The sequence below is a fragment of the Podarcis filfolensis genome (assembly GCF_964270895.1).
Source record: "Podarcis filfolensis genome assembly, chromosome: 17".
Lineage (NCBI taxonomy): Eukaryota > Metazoa > Chordata > Lepidosauria > Squamata > Lacertidae > Podarcis > Podarcis filfolensis.
In genome coordinates this window covers 3,317,967-3,335,470 of record NC_139621.1, presented here as the reverse complement: position 1 = coordinate 3,335,470, position 17,504 = coordinate 3,317,967, and the positions used below count along the sequence as shown (strand labels likewise).

General features: G+C 48.8%; 1 protein-coding gene across 9 annotated transcripts in view; it reads left to right on the top strand.

The window, feature by feature from the left end:
• Positions 1-17,504, top strand: part of FLNA (filamin A) — an 83,503-nt gene that overhangs the window by 42,596 nt on the left and 23,403 nt on the right. For 5 of the 9 annotated variants that reach the window (XM_083592348.1, XM_083592352.1, XM_083592349.1 and 2 more), the window contains exons 21-30: positions 1,353-1,615; positions 2,752-3,349; positions 4,070-4,243; positions 4,771-4,933; positions 6,574-6,734; positions 7,918-8,088; positions 8,171-8,294; positions 9,038-9,194; positions 10,059-10,248; positions 14,402-14,649. In XM_083592348.1, coding sequence (XP_083448474.1) covers positions 1,353-1,615; positions 2,752-3,349; positions 4,070-4,243; positions 4,771-4,933; positions 6,574-6,734; positions 7,918-8,088; positions 8,171-8,294; positions 9,038-9,194; positions 10,059-10,248; positions 14,402-14,649 — 2,249 coding nt within the window. Of the gene's footprint in view, positions 1-1,352; positions 1,616-2,751; positions 3,350-4,069; positions 4,244-4,770; positions 4,934-6,573; positions 6,735-7,917; positions 8,089-8,170; positions 8,295-9,037; positions 9,195-10,058; positions 10,249-10,509; positions 10,534-14,401; positions 14,650-17,504 lie in introns of all 9 variants that reach the window. The other 4 variants (XM_083592351.1, XM_083592346.1, XM_083592347.1 and 1 more) reach the window with 1 other exon arrangement.

Genomic DNA, 17,504 nt, shown 5'->3' with positions numbered 1-17,504 from the left:
CATAAAAACTAGAGTAGGACCTTTCCTGAGTCTTGGGGCCAAATCACATTGCACTTAAAAGACAGAGTTCTGCGCAAAATGGCGGCAGCAGCAGCACATCTAGCACTCCAGATTCTCATCCGCATCCTCTCCCCCAGCAGCAACCCACCCATTAGAACTTGCCCTGGGGTTTCAGTCAGCTGCATTTTTGCCAACCCAACTCCCACCATCCTCTTCACCAGCCTGTGATGTGAAGCAGCGACATCATAACTTTATTTGTATGCTTCCCTCCTACAAAAAAATCAAAGCAGCTTTTGCAGCCTAGGAAACTGGAATGCATCTCAATCAGCTGTCACAAGAACAATTTCACAGCAAAAGAAAATCACAATGGCAAATATAATAATGTGCAAAACCCATAATTGCAGCGCTATAAATATAACAAGATTACATTAACACCACACCTCCTGGCAATAGCAGAAATAACAAGGGGAGCTGGGCGGTTTCCTCTTGGTTCTAGCAAATTCAGCTCCTGTGGTGTTGCCTATTGTGGCAGGACTAGCAAGCCTGCTGCATGTTAAGGGTGAAGCTCAATGCAATGGCCTTTTGTGTGGCAGCTGTGCGAGTCTGCAGAATGATTCTAAGCTATTGCAGCAGCATTCTCCTCCTGACCATCTCCACCCTCCCCCTTGACACATTGCAGTTTCTGCGCTATGCATGTGTGTACATTCCTCCCCACACCATGTGGCAGAGCCTCCACACAATAAAAATCCTTGTCAACCCATCTGTGCTCCCATCATCAGCAAGCTTCAAACTGGTCTTGTGGAGTCTTGCCCCAACAAGATTGGGGGCATTTTGTCACACAGGCAATAATCTACAACCCCCCCCGGAAGGGTTTTGGGGTTCCATGGAGGTCAAACCATGATGGGAAAATTCCCCATTTTTAGATGCCTCCCAAGTGGCCTCTGGATTAAAAATCTTTGCTTCCTGGAGGCCTGCCAGGGCCAAATGATTGGAAGCACTCCAAGGTCTTTGTTTTTTTCAGGAAACATTAGTCATGCCAGTATTTCTCCCTCCCCGCAACTTAACCCCAGCCACAAAGTATTGTCACCTTTTCTAGGCCTTAGGAAGTGGTGCCATAAATCTGAGAAACCGCTGTCTAGGAATCCAGTGGATGGTTCTGTCTTTGCAATTCTTAAGCCGCTCTCTATAGGGCAGGCAGAGCAGTGTACTTGGGGGTAGGAATACTTGGCCCAGAAGAGGAGGATCTCTCCCCTCCTTTTTTAATTCAAAGGGCCAAATACACTTAAGATCTGACACAAACATGCACACGTATGTATACCCCGACTCTACCCCCCGCACATTGTTTTTTGCAGAAGTGGAAGTGGGCAAGGACCAGGAGTTCACCGTCAAGTCCAAGGGGGCTGGTGGCCAAGGCAAGGTGGCTGCCAAGATCACAGGCCCCTCCAGCAAGCCTGTGCCCTGCAAGGTGGAGCCAGGCCTCAGCTCCGACAACAGCGTGGTGAAGTTCATCCCCCGGGAAGAAGGGCCTTATGAAGTAGACGTGACCTATGATGGTGTGCCAGTCCCAGGCAGCCCCTTCCCTGTGGAGGCTGTACCCCCCACCAACCCTTCCAAGGTAGGAGCTCCTCACACACACACACCCCAGTTAACATGGCAGAGGGACTGGGCCTTGTTGGCTGATTCATAGTCTCTGTGTGGAGATGCAGAACAGCCGTCTGCTTGCCACCTCTTGTGTTCTAGAACTCTGGGCGGTTTCTTGCAGCATGTATGAGGTGGTGGTCTTATGGGGCATGCACAGAGTGCCCTGTTTTTGAAGTGTCTTTCCTCACCGAATTTGTTTTGTCCTAAATCTTGACTTTTCTTTCTTCCTGTCTCAAACCTTCCATTCTTGTAACTTCACAGTACAATAACATTCTGACCTAGCCAGCAAGCTCTAGCTATTTCATGTACTTAGACCAGGCAAAGCGGGCCTGGTGAGGGGGCATATGGAGGCACTGTGGGCAGGAAACCACTATTTTGCAGACAGCAAGCCCTTAAGAGTCTAGATTAATCTGACGGTGTGGATGTTGGTTCTTCCAGTGGGTGGGGGGCTTAAATATTTGTGTGTGTGCACGTGCCTAATAAAGAGTATGTGTGACCATAGTAGGAGAGACGCAGCCTCTCCCTGGGCAAATTAGTGCTTGAGTCCCCCCCAAAAAAAAACCTGAATGCCCTTAATTCTTTTTTCCTGAAAAGGAGGGCTTGTCTAGTAGTGCAGACGAGTCGAGGTGGGGGCTGTACTGACTAATTTCTGGGTGAGGGAGCCTGCTGTTCTCCTCCATATGTTGTAAGACTCCAAGTCCTATCATCCCTGACCATTGGCCATGCTGGCTGCTGGGACTGCTGGGAGCTGGGAGTGAAATGGCACCTGGAAGAGGGGCCCCGGTCCCCCATCCTCCCTGGACTAGAGCCTTCTCGTCGCTGTGCTAACTTGTCTCTGGGTGGTTGCCGCTGTAGATGGAGATCTGCACACATCTCCATGAACTCAGTCACTCAGAGCCCTGCATAGATCTGAAGGGGCAAGTTGACCATTTATAAAGCATTTATCTTCATCTGGGTGCAGCAAATAGTTGCCTTTTGATGGCGGGAGGGTTTGCCTTGAATAAATCCTTTTTATTTAAAGGTCTTGTTTGATGGGGCAAAGTGACCATGGAGCATTCTTCTTCTTCTGTCTCCTCTTTCCTTGTTCCCCCTGCCCTTGGCCTGTCCCAGGTGAAGGCCTATGGACCAGGCCTGAAGGGTGGCCTGGCTGGCGCTCCTGCTCCCTTTACCATAGATACCAAAGGGGCTGGCAACGGAGGCCTTGGCCTGACTGTGGAGGGCCCTTGTGAGGCCAAGATTGAGTGCCTGGACAATGGAGATGGCACCTGCTCCGTCTCTTACCTGCCCACGGAGCCTGGCGAATACAACATCAACATCCTCTTTGCTGACACCCATGTGCCGGGCTCTCCCTTCAAAGCCCAGGTGTTGCCTGGCTTTGATCCGTCCAAAGTGAAGTGTTCTGGGCCAGGGCTGGAGCACGCCACGGTGGGGCAGGCGGGAGAGTTCAGCGTGGACTGCTCCAGCGCCGGCAGCGCAGAGCTCACCATTGAGATCATTTCGGAAAGCGGCACACAGGCTGAGGTCCACGTGCGGGATAACGGCGATGGCACCTACACCATCACTTACATCCCTCTCTGCCCGGGTGTCTACACCATCACAATCAAATACGGTGGGCAGCCTGTGCCAAACTTCCCCAGCAAGCTCAACGTGGAACCAGCTGTGGACACGTCTGGAGTTAAAGTCTACGGGCCCGGAGTGGAAGGCAAAGGTGAGGCTGGCTGGGCCATCCCCTCGGAAGAGTGTCCCAGTGGGAGTTGGCATTGAGTAGCCTGCAGCCTGTCCTAGGAAGTTTATGGCTTGGGTTTGGAGAGGGGAAAGGGAATTGTTGTGACAAATTTGTGCCAGCCTAATTTGAATTTACATGATTTGCCTGAGCTGCAGGAGGAAAACATAATTGCCCGTCTGTATTTTTGGGAATAAATTTGTTTCCCCCTAGTTATAGGGCAGAGGCATTGGAATTTTCAAACAACCCTCTTGGGGCTTCCTTAAGACTTCACCAGGCATTATCCTTATAGAAATTTTCGTCATAGACAGAAGGGGTAGAAAGTCAAACCTGTTATATGCTGGTGACAAGTGGGCACAGCATGCTGGTAAACCATTTTGTCCTGAGCCTGGGGCTTCATAATAAGGGGCTTGGAGGTGTAGGCTAGGGAAGAGAGTAATGGGGGGTGAAGACCCTTCAGCTCAAGCTTTGCTGTGATTGTCTCCATCTTGCCCTGAGGATGTCTTATTTGGCCTGGGGATACTTCTGGTGATGGGTGCAAACACCTTGGGGCTTTGGCTCAGGCCAACATTCCAAATTACTTTCCCAGGTGATGCTGGATACAGTGTAGGGCCTTGGGTCATTCATGAAACAGGATGCAAAATGAGACTGGGTTGGGAGAGTCCTGTTGTGCAGCCTCCTTCTGACCCTGCTTGTGCTCACCAGGTGTGTTCCGTGAAGCCACCACAGAGTTCAGCGTAGATGCACGAGCCCTGACTAAGGCTGGAGGCCCTCATGTCAAGACGAGAGTCTCCAATCCCTCAGGAAACCTGACCGAGAGCTATGTGCGTGATAATGGGGATGGGACCTACAATGTGGAGTACACTCCATATGAAGATGGTGAGAGAGCTGTGCAGTGGCAGGGAGGGGTGTTCATGATGTGGGGAGCCCCCTTGGTACTGATGGTGCAGACCCTAATGGAGGGGCTGTGGATTTCCAAGATCCTCTTCAACGCTTGCCTCACAAGCCTGCCCTTTTTGCTTTGAAAATGTGCCCAGTTTCATGGCCAATTAAAGCTGTTGTTCAGTCTTCAGTGTTGGCCACCTGAAACTTCTGGCCCTACCATTGGGCAAGATGAGGTGACCTCCTTTTTGGAAACTGTGGAGAGTGAAAATGTGTGTGTAGCATGCACACATGCTCTTTAATCATGACTGTTAAGCATGTGCTCCATCAAACATTTTTGCCTCATATATAAAAATGTCTTGGGCTGCTTGAGCCTAGGCATTAAGGGAATAGTGCCAGAGGAGTGAGCTTGGCTGCCACCAGTCTGCGCACACCTGAGGCCACAGGAGGGCTTCCGCGATGCATAGGCTTTGAGGTTTGAGGCATAGCACCCAAGAGCTCCAGCTTTCCCCCTTCTTCTTCAGGTGTCCACTCTATTGATGTGACTTACAATGGCAGCCCTGTGCCGAGCAGCCCCTTCCGGGTTCCAGTAACAGAAGGATGTGACCCCACAAGGGTTCGAGTGCATGGTCCTGGCATCCAGAGTGGGACCACCAACAAGCCCAACAAATTCACAGTGGAGACCAGGTAAAAGTGGAGAGAGACCAAGGAGGGTGCGGCCTGAGAAGGGCATCGCCCCCTGGTTTGGGCAGCCGGCCTGGTCTGCTCCCTTGGGAGGTGCAGCCCAGCCCTCAAACGAAGCTGTGCTAATCTGGAATGGGCAGGAAGGAGGTCGCCTGCCACCCTCTAATGGATCACCTTGGTGACTGCTAGGAATCTTGCAGGAATGCTGGGCTTTAAAATGCAATAGCAAAAAGTAAATTGAAAGTTTTGTGCTTTTTATAATATTGCAGGCGAAGCACCTTTAGTAAAGGTTTTATTCTTTTAGTGTTTTGAATCTTAGTCAGTTGCTTTTATGTGGTAAGTGACAAATGTAATAAATGTAAATAAATCTCTTTAATGAGATGAGATCCTGGCCAGCTTTTTACGGTCATAGTAATGCAGCACTGAGCTAGTTGGAGAAGCAGCCTGGAAAATGAAGTCGGCTCCTAGCAGTAGCACTTCTAACTTCTAAGGGTGGTGAGAACAAAAGAAAAAATGCTGTCTCAGGTGGGATTCCTTTGCTTTGCAACGAATCTGTTTCCTTCAGGGCCCAAAGATTGGTGAGAAAGTGTGTTAAAAGGATAAGCAGGAAAACATGATTGGAAGGACAGATAAGACTAAGTCTTGGTTGACCACAAACTTGACATGAGCCAACAGTGTGACGCGGCAGCTAAAAAAGCCAATGCAATTCTGGGCTGCATCAATAGGAGTATAGCATCTAGATCAAGGGAAGTAATAGTGCCACTGTATTCTGCTCTGGTCAGACCTCACCTGGAGTACTGTGTCCAGTTCTGGGCACCACAGTTCAAGAAGGACACTGACAAACTGGAACGTGTCCAGAGGAGGGCAACCAAAATGGTCAAAGGCCTGGAAACGATGCCTTATGAGGAACGGCTAAGGGAGCTGGGCATGTTTAGCCTGGAGAAGAGGAGGTTAAGGGGTGATATGATAGCCATGTTCAAATATATAAAAGGATGTCACATAGAGGAGGGAGAAAGGTTGTTTTCTGCTGCTCCAGAGAAGCGGACACGGAGCAATGGATCCAAACTACAAGAAAGAAGATTCCACCTAAACATTAGGAAGAACTTCCTGACAGTAAGAGCTGTTCGACAGTGGAATTTGCTGCCAAGGAGTGTGGTGGAGTCTCCTTCTTTGGAGGCTTGACAACCATATGTCAGGAGTGCTCTGATGGTGTTTCCTGCTTGGCAGGGGGTTGGACTCGATGGCACTTGTGGTCTCTTCCAACTCTATGATTCTATGACTAGGCAGGCTGTGGTCTGATCCAGCCACCCAGGCTCTTAAGTAGACAAAACAAGATAGCATACTTAAGGCACAACTAATCCTTAAGGCAACCAAAATGGTTTCTTGCTCTGGTAATTTTAAAAGGCATTGGGCTGTAGGGATTTTGCTTTTTAAGAGTTCACACAAGATTCACTGGCCCACCCCAGAACTATTCTTAATGGAAGCACTTCCACTTCCACTGCTTGAACAGGAGCTTCCTAGTTCACTTCCTCAATCTTCTTTGCCTGAGGCAGTGAGTCTGTGGCGACTCCCAACTATCACAGGCTTTGATTTGTTGATCAGTTGGGGCCTTTTAGAGTCAAAACTGGTTTCTTCTACTACAGGGGTGCTGGTTCTGGTGGACTGGGCCTAGCTGTTGAAGGTCCCTCTGAAGCAAAGATGTCATGCACTGACAACAAAGATGGCAGCTGTTCTGTGGAATACATTCCCTATGAACCTGGCACCTACAACCTCAACGTCACTTATGGTGGCCACCAAGTGCCAGGTACCGATTGGGGCTGCGTTGTGTGTGTGGCAGTGGTAGGCAGGAAGTGGCATGGGCAACTGATTTATAGGTTGGTGATGGTGGTATCTTCTGTCGCTCTTGGCATACGTGGCCCTAGAGAGGGAGAGGGAGGCTCTGGCCCATGGTCCTAATGAGGCCTGGCAGGAGTCCTAATTTGGCCCACAATAGTTTTCCCTGAGTCCTGCCCACCTGGCATCATACAGCATTTGGTGTGAGGCAGGTAAAGATGCGGCTTCCTGCCTAAAGTGGGATTTGACTGAATTGCTGTTGGAGATTGCAATGTTTTGTGCCTTTGGCCAAGTGCTTTGATTTTGCACTGCCTGGGCAAAGGAAACACATTGCCAGCTGCCATGGTAACATCAGGTGATTGACACCTGGGTGGCCCTGCACACCTGCCAAAATGGCTGACAAGGTCTGGGTGACCTAAGGATCTGGTCCACTGACCGGAAAATATTGCTCTTCCCTTGGCTCCGCAATTCAATTGTTGCTCTTGATTTTTCCCCACTTTTGTGTTTTCTTTGTTGTGGGCAGGGCACTGGTGGAAATTTAGGCTGCCTTTCTAGCCAAAAGAGAGGCATATAGTCCCATTAGGCTCTCCTGGCACCTAAATAATGAAAGCAAGCTGCCCAAGGTTCCTTGGCCTAAATATTCTGCAAAACAAGTTCATATCCATCTCTGTTTTGCGTTCTTGGTGCACTTTGTCAGCTCTCCTCTGAGCAATCTCCAGCAAAGCAGAAGTGGGTTGGGCCTGCAGGGTGGTGTAATGCTTAGTGTGGGATCAGAGGCTGCGGACCATAGGGCATGCCACATAGGGGTGGGGGGACCTGTGACTCCCCAACTCCCATAATTGCTGAGCATTGGTCATGCTGCCTGTGGCCCTTCCAGCTCTACAATTCTATGGTTTTATGATTGTATGCTTCGCTTGAGTCCCCTGGAAGATCAAAGAGACAGGCAATTGGATTGCAAATAGGACTTGCTGGTTAGGAATTCCACGAGTAAAGTTGGCCTCCTGAAACATAAGCGTGGGTGGGACTCAAAAGCAAGAGACTTCTTTTAAAACTGCATTTGATGTAAGGAGTGTGTGCTTTACCTGAAACCCTGAAGTGGTTTCTGGGCTCAAATCCAACTTTTTTCATCCCCTTCTCTCTCTCTTTCTGCATAGGGAGCCCCTTCAAAGTGCCTGTGCATGATGTGATAGATTCATCTAAAGTTAAATGTTCAGGCCCTGGCCTGACTCCAGGTGTTGTCAGAGCCAATGTCCCCCAGTCCTTCACGGTTGACACCAGCAAGGCAGGTGTGGCACCCCTCCAGGTCAAAGTTCAGGGCCCTAAAGGTAAGCAAATCTCGGCTTGACTAGACCAGTAGTGCCTTCCTGGGGCTTGACCCTTCTCTCACCTGTTGAACTCTTCCTGCAGGAGTGGTGGAGCCTGTAGATGTGGTGGACAATGCAGACGGGACTCAGACCGCGAGCTACGTGCCAAGCCGGGAAGGCCCATACAGCATTGCTGTGCACTATGGAGATGAGGAGGTGCCCCGCAGGTATGGGCTGTGGGTTGGCACTGTAGGCCAGAGGGAAAACAATGAGCCTCTGAAGCCTCCTTAGGACAGAAGCTTGGTACACTGAACCTTGACATTCATAAGGAAGCTTCTAGCCCCCCTTAGCCAAGGTAGAGACTCTAACAGTGATGGCTGCTTTTTGATGTTTCCAAAGCTTCAGATGATTTCACCATTTACTAGAAATCCAGAGTGTTTGTAAACCCAGCACTTGAGAATCTGAGGCTTGGGGACTTGCCTCTCAGGATAATGTTTTTAAAGTTTCATTGAACACGTTGGGCAAGTTGTTTGAGAGAGGGCCTCTGCAAATCTATTAAAGACTCCCATGTAATCAATGTTGGAAGCAAATCCTTATGCCACAGATCTTTTTGTCTCTTGCTGTTGACTGGCAAATTGTGTTAGAGCAAAAACTGGCACAAGACTTGAAAGCTTTTCCTGGAACACTGAGCCCAGTGTACAATGTCTTGCACTTACCAGTTGTTTCTGCTGAATGTGCTGTCCTGTCAATGGGAACATCTCATTGGTAGAAGATTCCATCAGGCTGCAGTGGCCTCAGATTGGTATATAATGCCTTTATTCTGTGTAAGAGAAAGATGAGGGACCCTTAATGATCCTGTGGGGGAACACCTGTGCACCCTGGAATTGAGGGATGGGGGTGTGGTCATTTCTGTCAGTTGCCTAACATTAACAGAGGCACTTCTCTCCCTCCCTCTTTTATATGCTCACAGTCCTTTCAAGGTTAAGGTTCTTCCCACACATGATGCCAGCAAGGTAAAGGCTAGTGGCCCAGGGCTGAACACAACAGGTGTGCCAGCCAGCCTGCCTGTGGAGTTCACAATTGATGCCAAGGATGCTGGAGAGGGCTTGCTGGCCGTCCAGATCACCGTAAGTGGAACAATGTCCGAAAGGGAGATGAATGCAGGTTGGGGGTGGTTGTGAGAAGGCCTTCAGGGCAGAGGGGTCGGTTCCACGGTAGATACTTGGGGGAGAAATCAATGGGAGATGATGTGGAAAATACTGGGACAAGTCTGAAGAAGGTACACATAAGCTGCAGTCAGGTGGACTGTGAGCTCCTTCATTCATCCATGTGGTGGCACTGCCTTGTGGCAACATCCTCACTGATTTCTATAAGCCCTATGGTCGCATAGCCATACTTGCTGCCTTGTACTGGTGGGGGGGGGGAGCTTTGATAACATTTCCAAATGGCAGAAAACGCTGCCTTGTTCATTTTCCAGAGCTTTCTGCCCTTGACTCAGGCTACCCTTCTCATCCTATACTTAGAAGGGCCACCAACTCTGCACTTGGTGAGAGTCTGCTTGACTCCTGAGTATCCCACTATAGCAAGACAGTAGATTTCAGTACTCCTTTTGAACCAGAGGTCTATAGTGGTGGCAAGCCTTAAGCTGAGCTTGCATCTAAAGCACAACAAGGGTTTTGTGTAGGTCACTGACCAATTTCACAACTCCTTGGTAATCCCAGTTTATTCATGCCTTGCTCAGCCCCCCACCCCCTTTTTAAACATAAAATGTCCTTTCAGTGCTTTCCTATGTAACAGCAAGAAATGCACGTGGTGGCAGCTGTCCTTCTTGTGCCATACTGGGTTCAAGTGGGTTTTCACTCATACAGATTCCTGTCAGATTCTCATGACCATAACAACTTGGGGCAGGGACCTAGGTTTTGAATGGCTGCTGCAGTTGCCACCTCTTAACTGAAATGCTTGCCTTCCTTCCTGGGCTGTGCCGTGGCCAGGATCCTGAGGGCAAGCCCAAGAAAGCCACCATCCGTGACAACCAAGATGGCACCTACACTGTGTCGTATGTCCCAGACATGACCGGCCGGTACACTATCCTCATCAAGTACGGTGGGGATGAGATCCCCTACTCACCGTACCGCATCCGGGCCCTGCCCACTGGTGACGCCAGCAAGTGCACTGTCACAGGTGAGCGCTCCTCCCAGGTGAGGGTCTTGTGGGGGTGAGGGCTGCTGGAGGGTGGGGCGAGCCACGCTAAAATAATGCCACGCCCTCCCACCACCACATCGACTGCTTTTTGCCGGGCACATCCGGCCACACCGCTCACCCACTGTGGGGAGGGAAATGCCACATTGCCTACGTTCTCCTGTGTTTTATTTTAATTGTGCACTGTTCCGTGTGATTCTTGTCTCACTCTGATTACCCTTGCTCTTTGCCCTTTCACCTCAGTGTCGATTGGAGGTCATGGGCTAGGTAAGCAGCTTGCTAATGGCTTCCTTCCCCCACCCCAAGTATGCCTGCCTGCCTGCCTGCTCTCGCTGCTTCCTTTTCCGCTGCATGGTCTCACACTGGCATTGGGCTCCACCTCTGCCCCAGGTCAGAGAGGGGAGGGCAGTCAGGCTTCCCTGCCCAAAGGGCTGGTTGGAATATTCCATCTGGAAGGGACCTCTTGTTCTCAAAGCAGGTGTCTGCTGAAAATTGGGTCAGTTGCTAATATAGAACTTCACAGAACCTGGATAAAAGCTGCCATTTCCCTGGTTAGGCTATAAAAGAAGCATATGTATTCCTTGGTCTGTTAAAACCTTGCCAGGACCAAAATGATCAGGTGGGCGCTTAAAGTGCAGTGCCACTGATTAGTCAGTTAAAGCTTCTAGTTCAGGGATTGGGGGGGGTGGGGCAGGCTGTGGCACTTGCAGTGGTGCACCTCCTCCCAGACATAGCCAGCATGGCCCAGTGGTCAGGGATGATGAGAACTGTAGTCCCTATATCTGAAGGGACACAGCCCTGCTTTAGTTGTTGTTTGTTTTGGGCTTTTTTAAAAATTATCTCCCCTGCGCTTGCTGCTAAACAAGAACTGTTTTCAGTAGCTCCCTTTGAGACCTGTTCCACTTTCAGCAAACATGTGATGAGTTTGAATGATAGGACTTGTGCCAGCATAAGGGAATGCCAGCTTTACAAGTAGCGCACATGAAGGCAGTTGGGGCCCGTACTTTGTCTTAACCCATTATGGACTATTGAAATCAGTAGTGGCTCTTCAGGGTCCCAGGCAGAGGCGTTTTGCAGACCTGCAAGAAAAGCCGTTCCTTGAAGCAAAGATGCTAGGGGTCAAAACAGGGACCTTCCTTTCTTTTTCATTTTTCAGTTTTTTACTTGCAGAGATGAGCCACTAGTTTGCCCCTGCTGGAACATATTCATTTTTTGCTTCTTTCAGCAGGATAGGATTTCTGTGAACTAAGCCTCTGCTTCAGAGGCAGAAAAGAGGCAACTTTAGGGGAGGGGGAGGGAGACCTGGAAGCCTTGCATTTTCTCCAACCCTAGCCATTGATATGAAGCAAGGAGGTGGATCTGAATGTTAGTGGTGGGTTGGATTATGGCTGTCATGGTACATTTCCCCCTTCCACCCCCTTCTCTCCACCCTCCCTGCCTCCCCAAATAGTCCTCTCCTACCCTTTGCCTCCCTCTCCATCTTCCATCTCCTGCTGTGCTTGCCTAATGAGGGGCGTGAGCTTGTGAATCAGGAAATGGATCAGGTACATGCATGTTTCTTAACTCTGGGGAAGGCTTCTGTCTACAGGCAGGCATGTTGCAAGCATTGTGGTGGCTCAGGTGACCACCTAGGTTTGTGGGAGCCCTTGTTGACGTTGTCTTGGCTTTCCACAAGAAGTGTGCTTCAGGGGTCTGTATCAGGCACATGAATGGATTTTGTTTGCCACATTTCTATACTGTCAAATGGCTTGAAAACTCTGAGCAGTTCACAAGAATAAGAGGCTAAAACTGTAACACATAAAAATCTAAAACAACTACAGAATAAAGTATTATTATTATTATTATTATTATTATTATTTATTACCCTGCTCTCCTCAGCCAAGACCGGGCTCAGGGAGGCTAATACCAAGTATAAAACAATTGATTAAAATACAACTTGAAACACGTTTAAAATACAACATTAAAATGCAGCCTCATTTCAGTAGAAACTCAAATCAAAAACTTTTTTGGGGATGAAAATGTTATCAAACCAAAGCAAAAGCAACAGAGCAGCAACACTTACTTTAAATGCAAAGGCCCTGGGAGCATTGAAATGTCTTTTCCTATCATCCAAAAGATCAGTGCAGGTGCCAGGCGAGTCTTTTTGGAGAGGGCATTCCGCAGCCTAGGTGCCCCCACTGGAAAGGCCATCGGGGTGAATTCCTGGCAGCAGCTTCAGACCAGGGAAACTGAGAAGTGGTTGCCATCTTCAGGGAAGCTAGGTTCCCCACCCCAAGTGTAAGGGGGAAATAACACCTCATGGTCTTCCTAAGTAGATTAGAGGAGTCATAAGCTGCAGATAGAGCCCGAGACCACAGTGAAGAAACATCATTATTTATTCAATTTATATACTGTCCTTTATTAATGACACATTACAGAACATCAGTGATAAAAACATAATAAAAAGCATACTGGCAGACAGCCTAATAATAAAATAGTCATCATAAAAACAGTCCGTCCCCCCCCCCCGCATTTTTCCAGGCTGTGGGCCATAGCCATAGGCCTGGGTAAAGAGGAATGTTTTTGCCTGGTGCCTAAACATGCACTATTTCATCTCTCTCCCCCCCACTTGCACCCTCTGTGCAGCTTGACAGGCAAACTGGTAGTCCACTGCTTGTCTTTGCTATCCAGAGGGCTTAGGAGTCAAATTTGCCTGGACATAAATCTAAACATTTCCCCTTCCCAGCACTCATTCCCAAAAACACACTCTCATAGCCAGCACCAGGGGCCCAGTTTTTATTGCTGTGTGTGTAGCTCTGATCATGATTTGCCATTTTACAATAGGAACCTAAGCCAACAATAGAAATCTTGATTCAGCTTGAACTTGATGTTGATGTGATGGGGCGGGGGGGGGGGGAGAGAACCCAAACATGATATTTACAGCAGCTTCTCTGTTTGTTAACAGTGTTGTTGCTTTTGGAAATCTCTTTAAGCCAGAGCCCTCTCTGTAAGAAGGATTAACCCACTGTGGTGCCTTCCAGATCTTGTTGGGCAAACCCCCATTGGCTCCAGTTTCTGTGGCCATTGGTCAGGTAGGAAGGGAGCTCAAGGACACCATGCTGGCTGCCTCAGGTTAATCCTTTAAGCTAGTTTGAAAGTCTGTGGCTCAAAATCTCCTCTTGTGCTTTGATTGCATAGAGTTCGTTCTTCAGTGAGAACAAGCACTTCCTTGGCATTGGCCAACCCCTAGTCACCCAAAGCTGTAACATCCCTTGCTTTATGAACAACCAATGCTGCTGCTGGGGTCCAATCATGGCTTTAGTTGCCTTAACTCCATCTTGCTTTAGTCCTTTTTTAAAAATGTGATGTTATCTGACTGTTTCCTTGGGGGCTTGGTGTCAGATGGCAAGAGTTGGGTCTGATCCAGCTCCCAGCCTCCTGTGCAAGCTGGAAGGGGTTTTTAACCCCCACCTCAACACAATTGGCATGGGGGGCTCTGACAGCCTCTCCTCTGCACCTCAACCACCTCTCCCTCGCATGAGCACATGTGAAAATGGGAGTGAGCCACTGAGGTGCATTGGAGAAGAGTGTCTGGTAGATAGTGGTGGGTGGGTGAGTAACATATCTTGACTGAGTTCTAAACATTGTCCTGCCGAAAACTTAACTGCTAACCAGGCTTTGGTATTGGCTGGAACAGCCATCATTTTGAGCCAATTGTGGTGTCTGCAAATGCAGGCCTCTCATGTGAATGCAGGTATTCCTGGAAAGAGCTTGCGTGGGGTCCACCAGCAAGTGTGAACTGGCCCTAGTGTTCCAGCCTGTGTTTTCTTACTTGGAAAGTTTCCTTTTATTCTGTCGTCCATTGTAAAGGCCTTTGGCTTTATACAATAAAATTGACCACTTGTACCTGCAACTGAATGGGTGACTATAGTCCATTGGTAAGGTGCTCTGTTTTGACCTACAGTGGCTTAATTCATCTGTGCAATATTGGTCCCCCCACAATTTGGTCAACCTGCCCTCTGTCTCAAAGTCCCTATGAGGCCATGTCAGCTGGTATAAGAGGCTGGGAGCTTAGGGAGACCTGTGGTGCATGATGGGAAGGAGTTGGGAACTGGACTCAAGTTCTCCATTCCTCATTGGCTTTCCCTTCTGCCAGGAGCCGGCATTGGGCCCACCATCCAAATTGGTGAGGAGACTGTGATCACGGTGGATGCCAAGGCTGCCGGGAAGGGCAAGGTGACTTGCACAGTATGCACTCCTGATGGCACAGAGGTGGACGTGGATGTGGTGGAAAATGAGGACGGCACCTTTGACATCTTCTACACGGCGCCCCAGCCAGGCAAATATGTCATCTGTGTGCGCTTCGGAGGAGAGCACATTCCCAACAGTCCTTTCCAGGTTACGGTGAGTCTTGGGGTGACCAGGGAGCAGTATGTGGCCAGAGGTGTCTGGTTCAGGAAAGGGCTTAATGCCTAATGCGATTGTGGCTAGCACGGTGCTGATGTTGGAAGGCTCATAAATGTGTGCAAGGTCAAGTCTTGTCCTGCGGTAGTTCTGCCTCCTTTAAATGAGTGATAATGGAACTTCCTGCCATATTGACTTAGAAGCCCAGAACTGTGGTGGTGAGATGATTTTACCTGAAAGAGCGGGGGCCGTATTAGCAAAGGAGCTCGGTCTTTGTTTTGGATACTTCTTGTGTGTCTGTCCCAAAACTTGTGACATGTTTGATGGAACAGTCCTCCTGGCACCGAGTTCAGATCTAAGCCCTGGGCTACATCTGAGCTGGTTAACATGAACGTTCGTATACATACATACATACATACATACATACATAGGAAGTGGGAGGTGAGTCCCCTTCTCAAAAAAAAGCTCATGTGCATTCTAGATCTGAGAATTGTACGTTCTGGGCTCTGCTTGTTTGCTCTAGGGTTGCATGTTCTCAATGGCAAAAATCAAAAATCCTGCAGAAAGGAGGCTCTGTTCAGACTAATTGGGGTTGTTGGGTTTTTTTAGAAGAAATTGCATCCATGATCAGATTAGAAATATAGTGGCTGTTCCCCCTGTGCCCCCCAAATAGAGGGTGTCATAAGAGCCCAGGCAGAGGGAGAAGTTCTGTGCAGTGCAGCACAGCATACAGAATGCTCCCAGCTGCCTTATACAAAAGCTGCTGAAAACTCCATCTCAACCTCAGATTTTGCCACATTGCAGTCTTGGGGGCTAGACACATAGTATTTTAAACAGATCATAGGTATGTCCAGTTTTATAACCTGCTGCTTTTTGAGGGGTGGGGGTTGCCTTTAGGCACTCTTTGCAGCAGCAGACGCCTCAGTTTGCTTCGGAATAATCAAGTGGGCAGCCTCCTGCTCACTCCTATGGAGGATACATGTGCATTGGGTGGCAGAAAAAGCTGTGTTGCTCTGATGTATAGATTGTTTGTTTATCTTGTTATTTCATAAAATTTATACACCCCTTGATGGTAAAAACAATCTATATTTGCTCCCTCTGCTCTTATTTGTGTGGTGAGGAGATCAAGTAAAAGGGATCATTACTCAGAAGTAGCAGAATTCTCATCTGCAGGTGGGAAATTGCATTTTTGAAGGCTTCTCCATGTACACTCCCTGCCTGTGGTGTAGTACTGCAGCATAGGGACCATTTCTGGGGGGACCTGGGTGCCGAGGCACCCACAAAATTTTCACTGGGTGCCTGGAGGGCACCCCAACGCAGCACACACATGACATTTCATGGTGCGCTGAGGCACAATGGGGCTCGTTGCAGCCACAGGAGGGCCCGTTGGGCCCCATCAGCCCCCTCAGGCCGTGTGATGACATGCGTGTAATGCGCTGGGCACCCACAATGTGGGGTGGAACCTTGTGTAAGTGTACAGCAGCATGTGATTTTAGTGTACCCCTCCGTCTAATGATCTTTTTCTGTGCTACTTTTGAAAAAAATAGGGTTCCTTGAAATGGTGCAAATTCTACTGACTGAGGGCTTATCCACACTTACTTTTTCCTCCAGGCGTAAGCGTACTTAAAAACTCGTATGTCAGAGTGCTTTTCTCTCACCTTGCCCTGGAGCTTTCTCCACAAAAACCCGCTCTTTCGTGCTCAATCGGAGCAAAGGTCGATTTGGGTTTCCTGCGGATTGCCGTTTGCTCCAATTGAGCTTTAAAGCAGTGGCAGACCTTGGGGCCCCCAATTTCAGCGTCACCCTGTGCAACACCAAAATTTGGCACACTCCCCACCTCTTGCCTCTTTCATTCTGTGTAATAGTTGTGCTCCCAAGGCTCCACACCCAGGGCAGCCAAATCAGCCGCGCTCCCCTAAACCTGCCTCTGTTTAAAGAGTGGGTTTCCGTGGGGAAAAGTCGTGAGCAAAAGTGGAGGGAAAGTAAGTGTGGATAAACCCTTATTCTGCACAATGTGTTTATCTGGAGCCCAGCATCAAATTGCATCGATGTGAAAGATCCAAAAAATGTGTTTTGTGTTTTTTTTAAAAATGTGAGCTAGGAACTTGCACACAAATGTTACATGCACGCACACACACAAAACTTGTCCTGCTGTAACATGTGACTCATTGGTTGGCTTTTGTAGACCCAGCCTTCCTGTTTAATGCATTACTCACTCTTTCCAGGTTCCAATGCAAAAGGAACCCTCTGGCTCAGTCACAGAAAGCGGAGGAAGCGGTTGGGAAGGGACAGTGTCCCTTTTTTCTTTATGGGCATTGTCTTGTGTGTGTTAGAAACAAGCAAGCGAATGTCCCTCCGCCAGGGAAGTTTTGACTCAGTGGAAAGCATTTTTGAACCTGATTCCTTCCTCTTCCTCTCTTACCCCACCTCATAGCCAAGAAACTGGAGTCTCTCCACTTGAGCACAGATTTCTTGCACAACTGAACTTCTGCTTTAACTCTGTTAAAAGCATCACCAGCAACAAAAACCCGCTAATATTTTTCTTCCCCACCTCCATTTCATCCTTAACATTTTTATAGCACTTGCAGTCAGCGCTGGGCATCTTGGAAATTTACTGAGTTCAATAGACCTAGCTGAGTCCCAGAAAAAATTGCCTAGGATCGCAACCAGGACTGGCCCAGGACATTTTTCTCCCTGAGGCTCTGAGTGTGCGTTGTGTGTGTTCTTTTCCCCTAGTTCTGCTGTTAATTCAGTACTACATCACAGTAGTAGCTTATACCCATGAATCATAGAATTGCAGAGTTGGAAGGGACCCCAAGGGTTATCTAGTCCAACCCCCTGCAATGCAGGATCAA